Consider the following 20,778-nt stretch of genomic DNA (forward strand, 5'->3'; position numbering starts at 1 on the left):
GATGATTTATGTAGTACTTCAGAGTTTACAAAGTGCATCACATGTTATGTCATTTGATCCCCTGAGTTAGGATCCTTTGGTTTTTCCAGTTTTTACAGATGAGGAAACTGAGGCTAACACAGATTAAACAGCTTCCCCAGGATCACTGATCCAGCAAGTGCCCAAGGCAGTATTTAAACTCATGTCTTCCTGACTCCAAGTATCTCTAATGCCTAGAAAGGTGTCTGGTATGCAGTGAGCCTTTAATAAATGCTTGTTTGATTGATTGGCCTAGAATTAGGGAAATGGCAGCAAGAAGAATAAAGAAGGGACTCAGAGAACATTTTATGGGAGGAATTGAAAGATCTTAGCGACTTATTAGATTTGGGGTACAAAGAAGAGAAAGAAATGCATTTTTTTACCAATCGGTGGGTTGTGGGCCCCTTAGAGTTGAAGAGTTATTGTAAAGGTAGCCATGAATCCATATGTGATGAATAAATAAGATCTCACACATATATGTAGAGCAGTACTTTCAAAATACGCTACATAGAAACTGTTGGGATTAACAAAATACATGAAGACAAAAAGTTGCCAGGGATGCTTTTAAAATAGCATGTATTTTATTAACCAGTGGATGATAGTATCCATAGTGTCACTTCATTTTTATAAATCTCAGTTCCCTTAACTGTAAAATGAAGAGGTTGAACCAACGACCTTGGAGGTTTCTCCTAGCTCTAAATCTATCATTCTAAGATCCTAAAATTAGCCGTTGCTATCTTATTGGTGGAGAGTGGTGGTAGCCCAGATGTTTGCCAGCAAGATTAGCAAAATTGATTATTTTAAAAAGGAATCATTGGGATCACAGGACCATTGGTTTAGAGCTAGAAGGGACCTTAGGGGTCATATCTCTCATTTTAAAGAAATCGAGTTGCAAAAATTTCTGTTTTAAACTGTTTGAGGCTTGGCCTGGCAGAATCATGGTATTCTTTGGTTTTGAGATGATCTGTTTGAGAAATCAGTTCTCATCCCTTTATAATTATCATCAGTAAATAACTATCAATCCTTTTTGGAGTGCATTCAGGAGTCTATTTTGTTTATAGGATATAATTTCATTTTAAAACATAAAATTTATGCTTATTACATGTTAACTATTCATTTATAAAGAAAAGAAATAACAAAAATGACAAACTGATGCATCCAGTTTCTCTGCTTACTCTGTAGGGCACGTGCATGCATGTGTGTGTGTTTGTGCATATGTACACACATGTGTGCAGTTTTCTTTCCCTGCATTGTTTAGATTTTCAGATAAAGAGAAGAAAGGTCAAGCATTTTGTAGATCCATTAACATTTAAAAAACAGCCAGGACACATCATAATTTCCTAGAATTCCTTAGTGAAATGTCAAAGAGGAGAATCCTTCATCAGAAGCACCAAAGAATACTCATTTTAGAGTAAAAGAACCCTGTTGGGTTCAAATTCTGGCTCTACCACTTACTGCCTATATGACCTGGTTTCATTCCAATTTCCTTATCTAGAGGTTTGGTCAAGACAATTGGGATTCAATGTCTCTTTTGATTCTTAATTTTGATACCCATGGGGAAATCATATGCTAAGCCTTTTTTTTTGTCATTGTGGTTGTTTTTTAAGACTAAAGTATTTTACAAAGATTCCTGAGCCTCCTGATTTTCTTAATTCACGCTATAAGTTTTATGAAGCTTCTGGGTATTTTTGAGTAGCCAAGTGATGAAAGAAAGCATGGATGCAGTTTATAACCCCATTGCTCTAGGTGTTGATATTCTGTGAGAGCATTTCACACACATACACACACACACACACACACACAGAGTACTTTCCTCACACGTAGCATTTACCATTTCTATATTGTACTCAGTATTACCATGCAATATACAGTGATTTCTTAACAAGTATAAATGAGCTACTTTTTCAGCTTTTGGTAAGCTTTTTCCCCCCTTTTATATACATATATATGTGTGTTTGTATATATGTGTCTGTCTATCTATCTTAACCACCCCCCCTCTTTTTTTAATCAATGATGACACATTTATATAGACTGAGAAAAAGAGTTGTCTGGTTCCTTTTTTGTTAAACCAGCAAAAATCTAGTGCCTGATAAGTGTGACCTATTTTAGGAAATACTTTGTAATTTGAATTGCTATCAGCAGGATATAGTGGTATACTGGTGATAGTACAAAAATCATATACCTAAAAAAGTATATTATTTTGTGGTGACATTGCAGGGTCTACATGATAACTTCTCCGGAAACTGAGTTAATAATGTAGTAACTTCTGTTTGAGATAGTGATCAGCAAAGCCTCAAAGGTCGAAAACAAATAAAATTAAGTCTTGTATATCCATGCTATCTCATACTCTCTGTCCTATTCTTAAAATACTGAAACAATTTACATCACTGGTTTCTTTTTTCTATATTTCTACATTTTTTGGCCATAATTAAAGTCCTTCTCTGTCCATTGAGCATATCCTATTTCTCATGTAGACTTATGAATGGTATATTTTATGGATCTGTCTTTCTCTGTCCCACCCTCCTTCCTTCCTCCCCCTCCTCTTCTCTGTTTCTCTCTCTGTCTCTCTGTTTCTCCCGCCCCCTCCTCTTTCTCCTTCTTTTCCTCTGTCTTCTGTCTCTCTATCTCCTCCTTCCCCACCCTGCCTTGTTTCTCTCACCTCCCTCTGGTTCTCAGATGATCCAGTCTTTTTTTCCCTTACCATTCTGAAATAAATTCTAGTAGCTTCTTGAATGATCTGGGCAAGTTTGGTTGCCATCTAATTTAGGCTTCCATATTTGGCTGCAATTGGTACTGATGGGGACGGGGCCCAAGCCAAGATCTTCGCCCTTTGCCCCAAAGGGAATCTGACTCACAGGCCCCAGACCCTCATCTCCCTTGAAAGCCTTAGCCTTACCTTTCAATCATGTGAGATAAACTGAGGTAACTTGCTTAATGTCACCCAGTTAGCAAATTTCAGATCCATGCATTTCCCCAATTTACTTTACTTCCAAATAGCATAATAAATTCTGACTTAAGCATTAAATTAAGAGCATCACATTTCATTTGAAATATTACCAGAATGAATTAAATTACCTTTTGGTTGTGTTCTGGTACACAAAAACTTTTTTATGAGAGGCAGAAAAGATTGGGAAAAGATTCACCTCTTCTTTCCTCACCTTTCTCTCTTCCACATTTAACAACTTGGCCAAGGATGGAATGTAAAGAGAGAGAGGGAGAAATAAATTTTTTTTTTACAATTCTCCAAAAGTTTCAAAACCTTTTTACTCTCAGACCCTCTATTCACACTGTGCAAATAAATTATACCTTCCTTAAGCTTTCTGAACATAAAACTGCACATATCTAACATCTTTCTAATTCTGACCTGACACTTCGAGGATCCTTCTTAACTTACTTTTTACCAATTATGTAACCTAAATAATAAAGCATTTTTCTCTCTTTCTCATCCACCCACTCCTCTGAAGCTGCTGTTATCAGGGAGGGAGAGAAAGAAGAAAATGTCCAGCTACAGCCCTGGCTGCAAAGGGTTTCTCAAATCACACACGGACACACGGACACACACCACACAGACAAACACAAACATAGAACAGATAACATGATAATGACAGGGATAATCCAAAAACTCAGAGAGACTTCCCCTGTACAAAACAGACAATTTTTCATGATTCTCCAGATCTTATGGAGACCAGGCAAAAATTTTTCTTAAGGTTTTGGAGAATGGTCTTTCTCCAGTTCTATAAAAGATAACCTAGGGACGAATCTCAGGGTGTAGGGGGAGATTGCCCATCCTCTTTGCCAGTAAGCCTTAAAAAAAAAAAAAAGGACTTGCTCCTGCAGTCTACTTGCCTTGACCAGCATCCTGGTGAAGGAGAAAAAAAACCGGCAGAAGTTCCCAACAAGGCGTGGGACGGCTTGGGTTAAAGAATGCTTGAGTCTGTGAATTCATTCCAGATGACCCATCTTGTACTCTGGTCTTTGAGGGGTCACAACCTCTCAACCTCTCAGCCAGCAACAGTACTTAGGACAACAGTACTATTTTCCTTTTTTTTTTTTTTCAGAAGAATTATATTCTTCAGATTATCTATCACAAGACTTTGTAAAATGCTGGAAGTGGAAAGTAAAGATGATGAGGGGTTTTTTTTGCCTTAGTTATCAAACTTTATGAAAAATCTATAATTGGGAAAATAGGGAAAACAAGTATGTGATTGAACACTATTTTTCCTTTGCTTTACATAGATCAATCAATGAGTACCATTGGTTGTAATCACTAACTTCAATTTTTGTTTGTAACATGATGTTTAGCTGTTCCTTGAGAAGATGTGTAGTACATTGGATAGAGAGTTAGCTTTAAGAGTCTGGATAACATGGGCTCACACTCTGCCATGACCTAAATTGGCTGAGTGAACCTGGACAAGTCACTTGCCATCTCAGAGTCTCTATTCCTGTAATTCCTACAGTCTATAAGATGTACAGTACTTGCTGCATTTGTGGTAGGGATTTCCTTCTTAAGTGTTCTGTGTGAAATGAGGTAACAAATCTGCACAAAGAAGGGGAAAAATGTCCCTTATGTAATAATTTTTAGCACATATAGGACAGCAATCAATCAATAAACGTTTATTAGGCACCTAACGGGAATGGCACTAGAATTAAGAGGGTTTGGAAAAGGCTTTCTGTAAAAAATGGGATCTTAGTTGGGGCTTATAAGTAGCACATTAGCTACCTTACATATCCCTTCTCTTTTTGATTTGCATAGAGACTCTCTTCTGACTTGAGTCACATCAGTGGAGTAAACATTTTGACTGTTTTATGCTTTTTAGTTTGTGACTTGGGATTATGTACTTTAATTTTGGATGTTTATAAACGCAGGGCAGCTATTTAAAACTTGTCTTCAATAAGTGTGATGCTAAAAAAAGTCTACATCAGAATAAATGCACAGTCAGAGAGTTTTCTTTGCGCTTAATGAATGAAAGCTGTAATTTTAAATGTTTATGGGGAATTGTATCTAGGAGTCATTGCTATTGTATTTTCCCTCCGGGAACCTTTATTGTGCTACTGGCAAAGAGACTTTTATCAAATAAATCTGAGGTGCTTACTGTACTTCTTCTTACCCTCTAACTATTTACTTATCTTTCTTAGTAGAAACGAGCTTTTTATTTTTTTAAAGGAGGCTTTGGATGGGCCCCATGGCGTCCTAGATTGTAAGTGAGAAGTTGATGTCTGAGCCTGTTTAACTTATTTAATAAACACCTTTTCATAATGATGGTGATCTAAGTAAATTAAGCCTTTTTTAAAAAAAAAATCTTTGCCCTTGGGGGGAAGGAACGAAGAAAGGGGTAGGGAGGGAATAAGCATTTTATAGCACCTACTATGTGTCAGGCACTGTGCTAAGTCCTTTAGAAGTATCTGATTTAATACTCACAATAACTCTGCCGGTAAGTATTGTTATCTCTTTCACAGTTGAGGCAACTGAGGCAGACAGGTTAAGTGACTGGCTCAAAGTCACACAGCTAGTGAGTGTCTGAGGTCAGATTTAAACTCTTCTTGACTCCAGGCCCATGCCACCATGGTTCCTTTATTTCCTTGGTACAAACGATGGCCATTACATAAAAAAGGCATACCTTCCAGGAATAAAGTAGGTGTAAATCACAATAAGAGAACTCTATGTATGGGTTATCCCAAAAGTCTTAGTTTTAAGCTTTAATAGTTTTGCTGGCTTAAAATTATTCTAAGACTTTTAGGGCACCTTAGATTAGAGACCTAGCTTTCAGAAGGTGGTAGCCTGCCAGGGCTCTGCCAGGGTCATACCACATCTGCAATACTGGGTTCAGTTTGGGGAACTATGATTTAGGAATCACTCTGATAAGTTGGAAAGAATTCAAAAGAAGACATCAAAGATGGTGAAAAGAACTTTGTTTACATGGTATATGAGAACTGGCTGAAGGAAAGGGGCATATTTAGCCAGGAGGTAAGAAGCCTTGGGGGGGAATAGGGAAACATGGTAAATGTGTATAATCTATACCCAGGCCCAAGTCTCTCTTCTAGGGATGTAAATCTCTATGGTTTCCTAGTTAATGATCCAGTAGATAGATTTCTGTCCATGCAGTAAAGACAACCTGAGGTCATGTTTTTCTGCAGACATTTATTATTCACTGTGGAAAATTTCACAAGTCACTTAAACTTTTTGTGTCTCATCAGTAAAATCAGATAGTTGGATGACGTCTTTTCCTACTTTAAATCCGTGATTATATAACCTTCTGAGATTTTCTGGTCAGGTACAGACATACAAAGAATACACTTGCTACTCCATGAAATCATATCCCTCTCAATCTTGTCAAGATCAACCTTTAAAATTTACCTTTTCTTCTTAGCCAGCTTACTTTATTTTATTGGGTATGCCCCCCCAAAGTTCATTGTACTCAACCCTTTCATTGGCTCTACCAAATATTTGCACATATTTGTTAATTGAAAGTTTATTTTATCCTTGCTTATTAAAGGTGACTCTTAAATAAAGATGTTATTTTCAGATTAATCTCTAAAGTCCCATATTTTTACTTCCAAAGGTCGTGCAATAAGTAACTTTGCATGTGCGATTTTAATGAATTTGACTTAACATACAGATGCTTTTGAGACCCTGAATATTAAAATGGAGATGATATTTGAGACATGTGGAGATCCTTTGGACCCTTTTGGACCTGTAGTTAAACTACAGGTATTTCATTTTGTGTATTTTGATGGTCTTGTAAAATAAGACAACATAGACCTGCAGAAAATTCTATGGGAGGCTTACAGAAACAAAATTAAGGTGATGAGTGTGTGTTTAAATTAATTTTGTAGTCACTAAGCGAGTTTAGTTGTTCATATTAATGTGTTTGATGTTAAATTTTTAATAATACATGAAATAGAGAAAAAAAGAAATGATCATGTACAAAGCACTTCATAAATAGCAAGCTTAATAACAGCACATAATAGTAGTTGGCACTAGGTTTTATTTATGTGCTGGTGAAAATGCTCTACTTTTTATTATTGAGTTTATTGGTAATAGTCGCTAGTGTATTCAGAAATTAATTTTGTAGCTAACTCTAAACAATGCTGAAGTGGCTACTTTGTGTACTCCAAGAATAGGGCTTCATGAACGGCCTCTAAAAGAATAACCCAGTAAAGAAGAGTATTAGTTTCTATACAAAAGTACCGGATTGTTAAACACCTTGTGATTTTGCTTTGGAAATAAATTGTTCTTTAGTAGAATGCAGAGGGAAGGAATAAAGAAGGAAGGAAGGAAATCTGTCTCTATATTTTATTGATAAGTTTGGCCACTTGACTTATAACTGCAAGCTTTGGAGTTATATGTACCAGGTTCTGTGCTGAGGTTGGTTCCCCAAGTTATTTCTCTGTCCTTCATTTTGCCTCTACCCAAATATTTCTTTTGGAACTTCAGCACATGGTTAATGTAAGCATCTTTGTAGGTATGGGGAAAAGGATCTTCAGCTCCCATATCAGTACTCAAGGCAATAATGGATACCAGGAATAGGACAGACTTCACTTGTATCAGGAAAAATGAAAAACAATGTAAATAACTCTCGGTACCCTATAAGAAAATGATACAATTCTTTTTCATCTCTTCTAAGAAGTTGACCGTCTCCCCTAAAACGAAGGATTCCCAAACTCTCCAGGAATTTTACATTGTTCAGAAATTCCTGCCTTCTATAGGTATGGGAGGCTGGACCTATTTCTCAATCTTTTCTGAGTGTTGCATTGTTGAAAGGATTTGCCACTTCCTCTCTTTACCGTTATTAACTGCATTGGCTCCCTGCCCTGCTCACCCTCCCCGCCCCCATCTCCATAACTAGATCTGCTCTTAGCTCTGCTGCCATCTACTGTGCTTAACTTGTTAGGAGTTCTTCAAAAAGGGACCTACTTTGCAAGAGAACAAAAGGGAAGTTTGGAACAACAATTTATCTCCCACTGCAAAGATTTAGTCACTTCTCTTCAATGATATGCAAATATCAGTACTAGCCTTAAGAATTTAGGAGATATCCTTAATCTTCTCAATGAGGTGCCAGTAGACATCCATTCTCCTAATAGAATGGTGTATCTTCCTCATCAAGTGGATCGGGATACTGCCCTGATCAATGTAAGATTCCTCTCTACTCAGATGTAAAAGAACTGAAGCCACAGGCCAATACCATTGGTTGGGATCATTCTCCTAGGGAAAGGAAGGTGGATTAAAAAACCCAAAAGAACTTTTCAAAGGAAAGCAAAAATCATCATATAATTCCCTCATTTTGAGATTAGAAGAATGATGGTACCGTTAACATAAATAAGGAAATGAAAAGGATTATCTGCCTTGTGTGGTGAAGAGGAGAAATTCAATTTTAGTCATTGAGTTTGAGATATCAATAGAATATCTAGTTCAAGATGTCCAGAAAATAGTTGAAAATGTGGTACTAGAGCTCTAAAGAGAGGATCAGGACTGTCTAGGGATACAGGTTTGGGAATTATCCATACGGGGTAATAGTTTAAACTGTGGGAATACGTGTGGTCACTAAGGAAGGGAAAAACAAGATCAGGGAATGAATAAGAATACTGCCAACTTCATAAACCATCTCTATCCTGAAATAAAAGTATTATTCATGAGAAAGCTGAAACTGTAAAATTTGTGGGAGACTTAAGGGACCTTTTCCTCACTAACATCAAACAGTTCTTCAGACTTAATGCATAATCTTCTTTTGTTCTTGTTCATCAAAGTTGTTGATTGTGGTAATACTGATTTAGCACTACACTTTTCAAAAATATTATTTTAAGAGCATTTTTTTTTGTTTGAAAAGGATTATGCGTCTTGATTTTAAATGAACAATTTAATGGTCTATGGGCCCTCTTTTGTTGCTTTGTAACAAAATATCCAGTGGCAACTTGGTTTGGGATTTTTTTTCCTATTTTCTTGACTAAGCAAACCCACTCTTTTGTTTTTTCTTTGTTGTATATTGTATCGTCGTTTTATTCTATGAAAGTGAATCTGATGATGTGAGGAAGAGTTAAGAACATTGAAAGCAAGCGCATAGGGCTTTCTAATTCCTTCTGTCTCAGTTTCTCTGTCACCAAGCTCTTTTTTGTGGAGAAGTTGGACCATTTGAAAAATGTAACTTGTGGGATGACCTCCCCTGAGGCTTTCATTTGAATTTCCAGAACCTGCCATACTAAATATTGCTATTCTCTCCCTTCTGGCACAATTATAAAATAAAATGAGTCTTGCCTTAAGATCACTTTCCAGATCTGTCACTTTCCTATATGGGTTCCCATTTGTTTCAGATCAGCCTCTTCTTGTAAAGTTCTATTTGAAGTCCTGTACTGGTTGTATACCATAGCTTGTTCACAGGCTTCACATGCCACTGCATTGCTCTCTGTGTTATATTTGTTTTCCATTTTTTGAGACTGTTGTGTTCCATGCCTCTCAGTCACACTGGTAGAATTTTGGTTTTCATATATATGGGCTGTTGTCTGAAGGAGTTTGGGATCATTAAAAAAAAAAGAAAAGAAAAGAAATACAGATACCAACATGGGAAGAGAGGATTGACTAGATTCATGGTGAGGTATAATAGGTGGACCATCAAAGTGGTCCACTTCTTTGAATTGAAGCTGAGGAAAGTGAGCAGAACCAGGAGAACAATTTATAAAATACACAACACTGTGAAGAAAAGCAACTCTGAAAGACTTAAAAACTCTAATTAATACAATGAGCACCTGGGACTCCAGAAAACAAATCAATGAAGGAAGCATGCTATCTATCTTCTGAAAGAAAATGATGGACTCAAGATATAGAAAAAGACAAACAATTTTGAAGAAGGCAAATATATGGATTCCCCCCCCCCCGCCCCTTAAATACACTTGTTACAAGGATGGTTTTCTTTTTATATTTGAGTTACTAGCAACAGAGGAGTAGATTGGTGACACAGTGGATAAAGTGTGAGGCCTGGAGTCAGAAAGACATCTTCTTGAGTTCAAATTGGGCCTCAGACTCTTACTAGCTGTGTGACTCTGGGCAAATCATTTAACCCTGTTTGCTTCAGTTTCCTCATCTGTAAAATGAGCTGGAGAAGGAAATGGCAAACTACTCCAGTATCTTTGCCAAGAAAACTCCAAATGGGGTCATGAAAAGTTGGACATGACTGAAACGACTGAACAACAACAAAGCTAGCAATAGTGTCACACAAAAAAAGGAGAAAAGAAAAAGTGCCATTGAAGCATTTTTTTTCATAAAAAAGGAACTCTTTATTAAAACAATGAAGAATAAAGATAAGCCAGTATTTCTAGATCTCTAGAAATAGAATATACGTATGACTATTGTGAAAATATGCTTAATATGAATGTATAAGTAGAGCTTATATCAGATTGCATGACACCTTGGGGAGGGAGGAGAAGAGGAAGTGGAGAAATTTTTTTTAAAATTTGTTTATTTTTAGTTTTCAACATTCACTTCCACAAGATTTTGAGTTCCATATTTTCTCCCCATCTCACGCCTCCCCCCACCCCAAAATTGGGTGAATACCCCATTCTGAATACCCCTTCCCATAATCTGCCCTCCCTTCTATTTCTGCCCTCCCTTCTCTTATCCCCTTGCCCTTCAATTTTCCTGTAAGGCAGGATAGATTTCTGTGTCCCATTGCCTGTATATCTTATTTCCCAGTTGCATGTGAAAACAATTTTTTTTAACATTTTAAAACTTGGGTTCCAAATTTTCTCCCTTTCTCCCTCCCCACCTATCCTTATTGAGAGGGCAAGCAATTCAATACAGGTTATACATGTGTAGTCATGCAAAACACTTCCATAGTAGTCATGCTGTGGAAAACTAAGTATATTTCTCTTTATTATATTCTGCCCGCTATTTATTCTATTCTTTCTTTTGACCATGTCCCTCCTTAGAAGTGTTTGCTTCTGATTACCCCTTCCCCCAATCTGCCCTCCCCTCTATCATCCCCTGTTCTCTTGTCCCTTATTTTCCTGTAGGGCAAGATAGATTTCCATACCCAATAGAATGTGTATGTTATTCCCTCCTTAAGTCAAATCCTATAAGAATAAGAGTCACTCATTCCCTCTCACCTTCCCCCTCTTCCCCTCCACTGTAAAATCCTTTTCTTGTCTGTTTCATGTGAGATAATTTACCGCATTCTACCTCTCCCTTTCTCCTTCTCCCAGTATAATCCTCTCTCACTCCTTAATTTTATTCTGCAGATATCACCCCTTCATCTTCAACTCACTCTGTGCCATCTATCTATCTATCTATCTATCTATCTATCTATCTATCTATCTATCTATCTATCTATATGCATACATATAATTTTTTTCCCCTCCAACTACTCTAATACTGACAAAGGTCTTATGAGTTACAAATATCATCTTTCCATGCAGGAATGTAAACAGCTGAGCCTTAATAAGTAAGTACCTTATGCTTTCTCTTTCATGTTTACCTCTTCATGTTTCTCTTGAATCTTGTATTTGAAAGTCAGATTTTCTATTCAGCTCTGGTCTTTTCATCAAGAAGCCTTGAAAGTCCTCTATTTCATTGACTGTGTATTTTTTCTCCTGAAGGATTATACTCAGTTTTGCTGGGTAGGTGATTCTTGGTTGTAATCCCATCTCCTTTGTCCTTGGGAATATCATATTCTAAGCCCTGCTGTCCCTTAATGTAGAAGCTGCTAAATCCTGTGTTATCCTGATTGTGTTTCCACAACACTTGAATTGTTTCTTTCTGGCTGCTTGAAATATTTTCTCCGTGACCTGCAAACTCTGGAATTTGGCAACAATATTCCTAGGAGTTTTTCTTTGGGGATCTCTTTCAGGAGGTGATTGGTGGATTCTCTCCATTTCTATTTTACTCTGTGATTCTAGAATATCAGGGCAGTTTTCCTTGATAATTACTTGAAAGATGGTGTCTAGACTCTTTTTTTGATCATGGCTTTCATATAGTCTGATAATTTTAAAACTATCTCTCCTGGATCTACTTTCCATGTCAGTTGTTTTTCCAATGAGATATTTCACATTGTCTTCTGTTTTTTCATTCTTTTGGTTTGAAGCATTTTTTAAAATGCAAAGAAGTCAACAAGTTAACAAGCATTTATTAAGCACCAACTAAGTGCCAGCCACTGTGCTAAGTGCTGGGGATACAAAGAAAATGTTTAAAAATCAGTAACTGCCCTTAAGGAACTCACAGATCGTTGAAGATTAGAGAGGAGAGAAGTGAGGGAAGTTCAGAAGGAAACAGAGAAGCAGAACATTTTAAAAGCAATGGAACCAAGAGCGGTAGATGGGAGTTGCCATGTCACAGACTTGGGCTTAATGGCAGGGAAAACTTGCCAGCAACTGGGGTTGTACAAAACTGAAAAAGTTGCCTGGAAAGGTTGTGCTGGTGGGTCTCTTATTGATGGTCTCAAAATCAAGAGGTTACCTGACCACTTCTTGGGTTTTTTTTTTTGTAAATAGTATTTTATATTTTCCAATTACATGTAAAGATAGTTTTCAACATTCCTTTTTTATAAGATTTTGAGTTTCAGATTTTTCTCCCAATCTCCCAGCAAGCAATCCAATATAGGTTATACATTGGACAACCACTTCTTAGGAATATTGTGGCAGGGGTGTGGGGCTATTGGTTTATGGGTGTGGGTTGAAACCCATTACTTAGTTTTAACATTCTGGGAATCTCTGATAGCACCTTAACTTTGTCAAGCATTTGCAACTTATAATTCATATTTGTTCTGCAGAAGTCTGTGTGTGAAGTAACTGAGAATTGCTAATTCCATTTTTCAGATTAGGAAAAGAAAACTTTAGTTTTTCATTTGTCCAAGGTTACATAGGAAATGGCATAGGTGAGGTCAGATTATATTCTGATTCTAATTACATTACATCCATTCCAGTGGTCTTTCCACTGTTGCCACCTACATACAGATGCAGTCTGTTTTATGTTTTACTTTTTTTCTTTCTTGGAGTTACAGAACCATCTTGATAAAAGTTCCTTTAAATTCCATCCTTTGACTGTGCCAGCTACTAAATCTCCATGAATAAGGCTCAAAGTGAGTCAGTTTTATGCTATAGTTGAGTCATTGCCCAATGAAGATAATTGTGAGTTTTCGTTGTATAGAATACTGAAGAATTGCTATTTATTTCATCATTAACACAGATATTAATAATACTTCAAGAAATGCTGTGAAATAAGCCTAATTTTTCCAAGTTCTGTTTTCCCTATGTTATTTAAATAAGCAGTCTTCTAGGAAAAATATTTTTTCCTGTTTTTAGAATGAAATGTTCTAAGCCAAGATGGCTCTCTCTAGATAATTGAAATGGGAGTATAGTAACATTATCCATCTTGATGAAGCTTGTAAATAGGATGGTAGCTCAGTTCATCACATGCTTTGCTTTCTGCTGAGGCACTTTCATTATCTTGATTTCTTGCTTATAGAGGAATAAATTTGTGGATGATTTGCAATTGGGAGTTTTATCAAAACTTTTTTCATACAAATATTTTTAATTTTTTATTTTGAAAGAGGAAAGTTTTGGATTTAATCATTCCTATGGTTCTATGTTGTACTGATGCTACAATTTTGCTTTTATTCTTTTTCTTTTGTTCTAGGATTAGCTGTTTCTCTTCAACTCCTGCATGGAGATATTGAACAAATCAGAAGAGAATACTCATCAGTATTTACTCATGGGGTGTCCATTACACGGAAGCTGGGATTTTCCAATATTATTATGCCTGGTAGGTAATGAGAAGAAGCAAAAGTGGTGAGCTTTTTTTTTTTTTAATATATGAGAAATGTCCCTAATTTGAGGGCAGGGAATGGCATGTGGTTCTTGGATTTTTTTTTTTGGTCTCTGTGCCAGCATGGTGCCCCAAGCACTTAGTACATGTTTGTTGAATAGAATTGGAGATGCAAATGTTGCATTCTAAAGCAATGAAATGAGTTGTAGCATTGAATGACAAAAGTAAAACTGTCAGGGACTCAGTATGGATTCTTTAGGTTTAAATCAAAGAAAAGTAATTTCAAAATCTTGGTTTGGTTTCATCTGTAAAAAAGACATAGAAATGAGAGGTCCAGCCCTGGGAATAACTGACCTTCTGGTGGGTCATTCAGATGAAAATTTGATAAGAGCAGTTTACTCCCATAAAGTTTTCCCACATCCTTCAGAATCTGTATGAATATGCCTATGCCTCTGCCACTGCGTGTGGGGGTGTGTGTGGGGGGGGAATGTTGTCCACACACACCTGCAGCATATGAGAGCATGTATATATGCCCACATGTTATTCTTATTAAGGAAGTAACTATACCCCCCAAAAAAAAACAGTAAAAAAAAAAGACTAGATTTAGTTCTGGGGTAGTTAGTGCAGGTTGAAGGCACAAAATAATCAAATGAGTGCTATTTCAGCACCTAATCTTTTTCAATGAGGAAGATAAAACTGTCTGACAGCTTTTGAATATCAAAGGAATTTTGGGGGTTGGCTAGAAAATTGACACCTCTAAAGTTACCAGGGAAATTTCTAAGACTTAAGAGTTCCTTGGTACCTTTATAAAACCTTCTGAATTCCATAAGGAAATAAACCTTTTAAAAAATTTCAATCTTTGAGGCCTGAAAATAAAAGCGGAAAACCTGTTTTCTAGTTTCAGGGCTGAGAATCTTGGACAGCTAATTAAAGTTCCAAAATGTAGTCATATCACTTGAATACTTTACTTGGATGCTGGCTACTACAGGGAATAGTTAGAGGGTGGATGAGGGTGGGAAGATGGTTCACTTCAAACTGACACCCTCACCTTAGCATCTAAAGAGCATCTCCGTATTTTCCTTTCTCCTTACATCTTTTAATCTCCCTCTGTATATGCCTGTCTGTTACTCATTCTTTCTCCTCCTTCTCCCTCTCCCTTTTTTCTTTGCCTTTTTCCACTTGTAGGAATTCTTAACTTTTTTTTGTTGTTGTATGTCATGGACCCCTTCCCAGAATAATATTTTTAAAAGAATAAAATGAGGTGCAGCTAGGTAGCACAGTGGATGGAGCTCATGCCTTGGAGTTAGGAGGACCTGAGCTCAAATCTGGCCTCAGACACTTACTAGCTGTGTGACCCTAGGCAAGTCACTTAACCTCCATTGCCTCACAGAAAGAAAGAAAGAAAGAAAGAAAGAAAGAAAGAAAGAAAGAAAGAAAGAAAGAAAGAAAGAAAGAAAGAAAAAATGCAACACATAGGATTACAATTACAGTTTTCAAAATCTTTTTTTTTAAATCACTGAATCCAGGTTAAGAACCTCTGCTCTATACTTTTCATTAACTTCAATAGAGAATTTAAATGTATGTAACAACTAACAATTATAAAGCATTTTAAGGTTTGCCAAAGTGCTATAGACTGTATTGAGGTATCTGAGTGATGCAGTAGATAGAGTGCATCTTAGTGATGGCTTCTTGTAGTCATTGCACATGATATATATTTGGCAGCTAGGTGGAGAAGTGGACAGAATGCAGTGTTCTTGGAGTCAGGAAGACTTGTGTTCAAATCTGACCTCGGACACTTGCTAGCTGTGTGACCCTGGACAAGTTATTTCAACTGCTGTCTGCCTCAGTTTCCTCAACTATAAAATAGGGTTAAATAACATTACCTCTCTCCCTAGGTTGCTGTGAGGAGTAAATGAGATAATATTTGTAAAGCACATAACTGGTACTGAAAATAATAGGAACTTAATGAATGTTCCTCCCCACCCCCATGGAGAAGCAGGTTGATAAATATGAATTATATGTAATTTCATATATAATCTTAAAGACATGAAATGAGTTTATGCATCTCCTAATTTAAAAGCACAAAGAATAGAGTATTTTAGACTTTTCCATTCAACTTGAAGTATTTCTCTTTGAAAAAAAATAAAATGGCTTTTTATTTGTGTGTGAACTTTAGGGGTGTACTGGGAAATATTTAACAACCACCTGGGAGTGGGGGGAATGTACTCAGCACACACAATTAAATTTAATCTGCATTATTAACACTTTCTTAAGTCTAGACCATCAACAGAACAATAAATCAAGCTCTGATCCAATTTCAGAGGTGTAAATGCTAACACTGAAAATTTAACAAGCCATTACATCTGGCTCCAATGTACTGCTGGTGGACTTCAAACATCTTTGGTATGTGTGGGTCTGTGGCCCTCCTGAGAAGCACAGATTCCCCAACACTACAGCAATACATCAAGAGCAAGGATTCAGAAGAGAAGTGAAGGAGTTTGCAGATATTTTAGTAGGTGATTTTCATTTCCTGAAAAGGAGTAAAAATGAGATGAAGGGTGAAATCTTAATTAATTGACAGTATTTTCAAAACAAGCATCAGAACGCTACTATTGAAATTCTATGGAAAAACAATGGGTGCAGCTGTGTGTGCTGTTGTATTTGAAATTGTGATAGGATGATGGAACAAGAAGTAGAAGATGACACAGAAACTGACTAGCATTGTCTATGATAATCTGTTTTGATCTAACAATTAGTGGTCTTTCAAGAATGAAAGCTTAAAGGCTGTGAAAATGTTTCCGGAGACGGTAACGTCTTTGGAAAATACAGTTTAGCTGAATTTACACAGTCCTACTATTATTGGAAATCATTGTTTATAGTACTGTTTACTTCTGGCTTCAGTGACTTGCAACTGTTCATTGTTTTCCTTCAGTTGCTAAAAATAATGGGTATTTCCTCCATAAAAACAACAAAAATCTTCCCATTGAGAGACAAACTGATGTGTTTGGCTGATATGAAAAACATATTCTAGAGTGGTATGTAACCAGCTGTTGGTAAAATTCCACAGCTCAGTCTCTGGTCAGACTCATTTGAGATTTGGAAAAAATATGGAGAGAGAATTTTTCAGCATGTCACTTCATCAGCTCAGTAATTGTCTGGTCTGTGCTATTCTGATGCAACTCTTGTCTGGCTTTAATGATGGAAACGAAATTTCTCTAGACCCACCATCAGTCTCCTCAACATCGTCCTCCCCCTCCCATAATAATGAGGAAGATTCACTACCAAAAAGAACAGTTTAGGGAATGAAATGACTGCAGTCCATAGGCAGCAAATGAGGGATTTTTTAAAACAGACTATTTCTTTGTTTTCTTTTCTCCTTTTCCCCTTCAGCTGCTTATTCTCCCAGAAAAAGAGAGTTGTGGTTTTGTGTTTGTGTGTGTTTTAACAGCTGGAATAAATTGGAAAACTGAGTAGAATTTTTCAGATGGGGAAAATCCAAGAGTGAAAAAATTGTGTCTTTTGTTATAAATCCTACTTTCAACTTAGGTTAATTAATTCTCATCAGTGGTCATAAAAGAATTGTAGCTGACACCTTGAATAATGAATTCCAGTCAGACCAGAAGCCTGACACAGAATATGTAAGCCCTAAGTTGTTGGGGGGGTTTTTCAATCTCAGTCTTTTGAATTGTAATTGTACTTCATTTTCGATTGGTACCCTTAGCATTCTGATAGGTATAGGGTCAGGTGAGTATATGGTTCCCCAGTTGGTAGTTTTAAGAGCAGGAATGAGATTTTCCTGTAGAATGGAATTCTCCTTGCTTCAAAGCTAGACAAGAAACAGACAAACACTGAACTCTTTCAGGTGATCTCAGAATGTAATATAAGCCCAAAAAATTTTTTTAAAGTAGAAAAACCAATGGAAAATAAATTATTCTTTCCCTAACCTTATTTGAATCAATGAGCACACTGGATGGCAAGAAGAATCAGCCTCGTCTCCTTGGATTGTCTGCATAGCAACTGCATTTGTGTGTCTTGATGCAACAGTCTTGTTCAGTAGTGGTCTTGTGGTAGCTGTCTCATTAGACATTCATTTTCCGGGATATATTTGTAAGGGAACAAATACATTCTTTTATAACTTAGACTGTATCCCCACTGCATAACAGCTCAAGTAACATTGATCTCAGCTGTATATTAAAGGATGGTAGTGCTACATAGTTGCCATTTGAATTGGAACATGTTAAAAGATTATGATACTTAAAAAAAACAAAAAAAACAAACTGGACCCGTGAATTTATTGAAGTTCCTGTGGAGAAACTCTCTACTAATACAGATCAACATCTTTTTTTTTTGCAATTTAGAGTTCTTTGGGGGCATTCAGAAATTAAGTGGCTTGCCCAGGGTCACAGAGACAATAAATGTCAAAGGCAGTATTTGAACCCATGTCTTTCTGGCATCAAAGGCCACAGTGCCGCACTGTCTCAGTAATAAAAGTTAAGCATATAAAGTATAAAACTAGAAAAGAACATGTTTGGCCTTCTTGGCCTTTCTCTGTCAGAGTTTCTTGCCTCCCTAGTCCTAGACTTTGACACAGAGGTTCTTAACCTTTTTTTGGTTAAATACCCTTTTGACAGTTGGGTAAAAAATAAAACCTCTGGATCCCTTCTTGGAATAGTGTTTTTTTAATAGTTGAAAGAAATCTTAAATTTCCATTAGAACTTAGTGAAAATATAGAAAGATTTCTTTTCCAGTTTAAATTCAAGGACTCCCTAGAATCTATCCATGGACACCAGGTTAAAAAGATTTATTTTAGTTTATGTCTTGTTCTTATATATTCTCACTCTCAGATGGCTGCCAACTCAGGTGATGAGTGATAAACTTTTTAACCAATTTGGTTAATATTCACAGGCATATTTAACAGGGTAAAATGTAAGATGTAAAGTAATTAAGTTTTTGTGGTAGTGTACTTTGTGGCAGTTGTGTTAACACAAAGTGGAGGAAGTGGTAATCTATTGAGGGCCCCTCAGGAAAAAAAAATCACACCATGTAAAAGGTCTTGCTTCCTTCCTGTTAAACTTTTCTGACCACACAGCTCAGTATGAATACTAATAGTTGAGTCTGTGTTGCCCTAAACACAGCTTAACAGTTTGTTTCAAATGGCTTCCATTAGGATCTTGTTGAATAATTTTGAAGATCATGCTAAGGACTCTTAGAAATTTAGTGTTAAAAGGAACCCTTAAACATCATCTGGTTCATTCTCATCCCTTTGTGCTTGAAGAAAGTGAAGCCCAATGATTTTCGTGTGGATTGGTTGAAGGGCATAGTGATACCCTAAAAATCCCCCACCTACCCAAGACTACATGGTACATAGGATATTCATTCAATAAAGGCCTCATTTCCTAGTTATATGAGAAATGGATTCAAATTTTTAAAGTCATTCCCTTAACAAAAGGTTAAAAGATATAAATAGGTAATTTTCAAAGAACAAAATCCAGTCTATCCATAGCCATGTTAAAAAAAAAGCACTACAAATCACAAGTAGAGATAATGCAGATTAAAACAATTACTAGGTTCTATCTCATACCCATCAGATCGGCAAAGTTGACCAAAAATAAAGGTTAATGATAAATGTTGCAAGGATTGAGAGGAAACAGGCTTATTAAGTATACTCACTGTTGATGAACCAACATAAATTGCTTTAGCTGTTCTGGAGAGCAACTTTGAACTGTGCTCCAATGACACTAAACTGCCTATATCCTCTGACCTAGTTATATTACTATGAAGCCTATATCCCAAAAGATCAAAGAAAGAGATAAAGGACTTATGTGTACAAAAATATTTTTAGCATCTCCTTTTGTAGAGGTAAAATAACAGAAACTAAGGAGGTGCTTGTTAGTTGGGGAATGGCTGAACAAGTTTATGTAAGTAGTTTCAGAGAAACCTGGGAAGAATGTAAACTGACAGTGAAGTGAACAGAACCAGTAGAAGAGTTTATGTAGTAAGAACATTATAAATACAAGCAAATTTGAGAGATGTGAAGAACTATGATAAATGCAGTGACCAGTCATGATTTCAAATGAACGATGATAAAGTAAAGCATGCTGCCTACCTCCTTCTTTTTTTTTCTTTATTTGTTCTATTTTTTCTATTTTTAAGATTTATTTATTTATTTTTAGTTTTCAACATTTGCTTCTACAAGATGTTGAGTCCTTAATTTTCTCTCCATCTCGTCTTACCCCAAGACAGCATGTATTCTGAATACCCCTTCCACTAATCTGCCCTTCCTTCTGTCTCCCCGCCTCCTTCTCTTATGCTCCTCCCCTTCTATTTTCCTTTCCAGAGGTCAGGATAGATTTCTATACCCCATTGCTTGTATATCTTATTTCCCAGTTGCATGTGAAAACAATTTTTAACATTTGCTTTTAAAACTTTGGGTCCACCTACTCTCATTGAGAAGGCAAGCACCTCAATACAGGTTATAGATGTGTAGTTATGGAAAACACTTCCATAGTAGTCATGATGCAAAAAACTAACTATATTTCCCTTCATTCTATCCCACCCTCTGTTTACTCTACTCTCTCTTTTGACCCTGTCTCTCCTCAGAAATGTTTGCTTCTGATTACCCCCTCCACCAATCTGCCCTCCCTTGTATCAATCCCCCCCCCTCTCTTATCTCCTTCCCCCCTATTTTCCTGTAGGGTAAGATAGATTTCCATACCCAATTAAATGTGTATGTTATTCCCTCCTTAAGTCAAATCCGATGAGAATAAGATTCACTCATTCCCTCTTACCTTCCCCCACTTCTTCTCCACTGTAAAGGCTTTTTCTTGTGTTTTATGTGAGATAATTTACTGCATTCTACCTCTCCCTTTCTCTTTCTCCCAGTATAATCCTCTCTCACCCTTTAATTTTTATTTTTTAGATATCACCCCTTCATCTTCAACTCACTCTCTGCCCTCTGTCTCTCTCTCTATTTTATATATATGTATATATGTATAATATATATATATACACAC

General features: G+C 36.6%; 1 protein-coding gene across 4 annotated transcripts in view; it reads left to right on the forward strand.

Moving 5' to 3' along the window:
- DOCK4 (dedicator of cytokinesis 4) overlaps positions 1-20,778 on the forward strand; it is a 554,933-nt gene that overhangs the window by 327,968 nt on the left and 206,187 nt on the right. For all 4 annotated transcript variants that reach the window (XM_020984638.2, XM_020984640.2, XM_020984641.2 and 1 more), the window contains exon 13: positions 13,637-13,762. In XM_020984638.2, coding sequence (XP_020840297.1) covers positions 13,637-13,762 — 126 coding nt within the window. The remainder of the gene's footprint in view (positions 1-13,636; positions 13,763-20,778) is intronic.

This window comes from Phascolarctos cinereus, unplaced genomic scaffold (genome assembly GCF_003287225.1).
Source record: "Phascolarctos cinereus isolate Bilbo 61053 unplaced genomic scaffold, phaCin_HiC Scaffold_1;HRSCAF=81, whole genome shotgun sequence".
In the NCBI taxonomy this organism is placed as follows: domain Eukaryota; kingdom Metazoa; phylum Chordata; class Mammalia; order Diprotodontia; family Phascolarctidae; genus Phascolarctos; species Phascolarctos cinereus.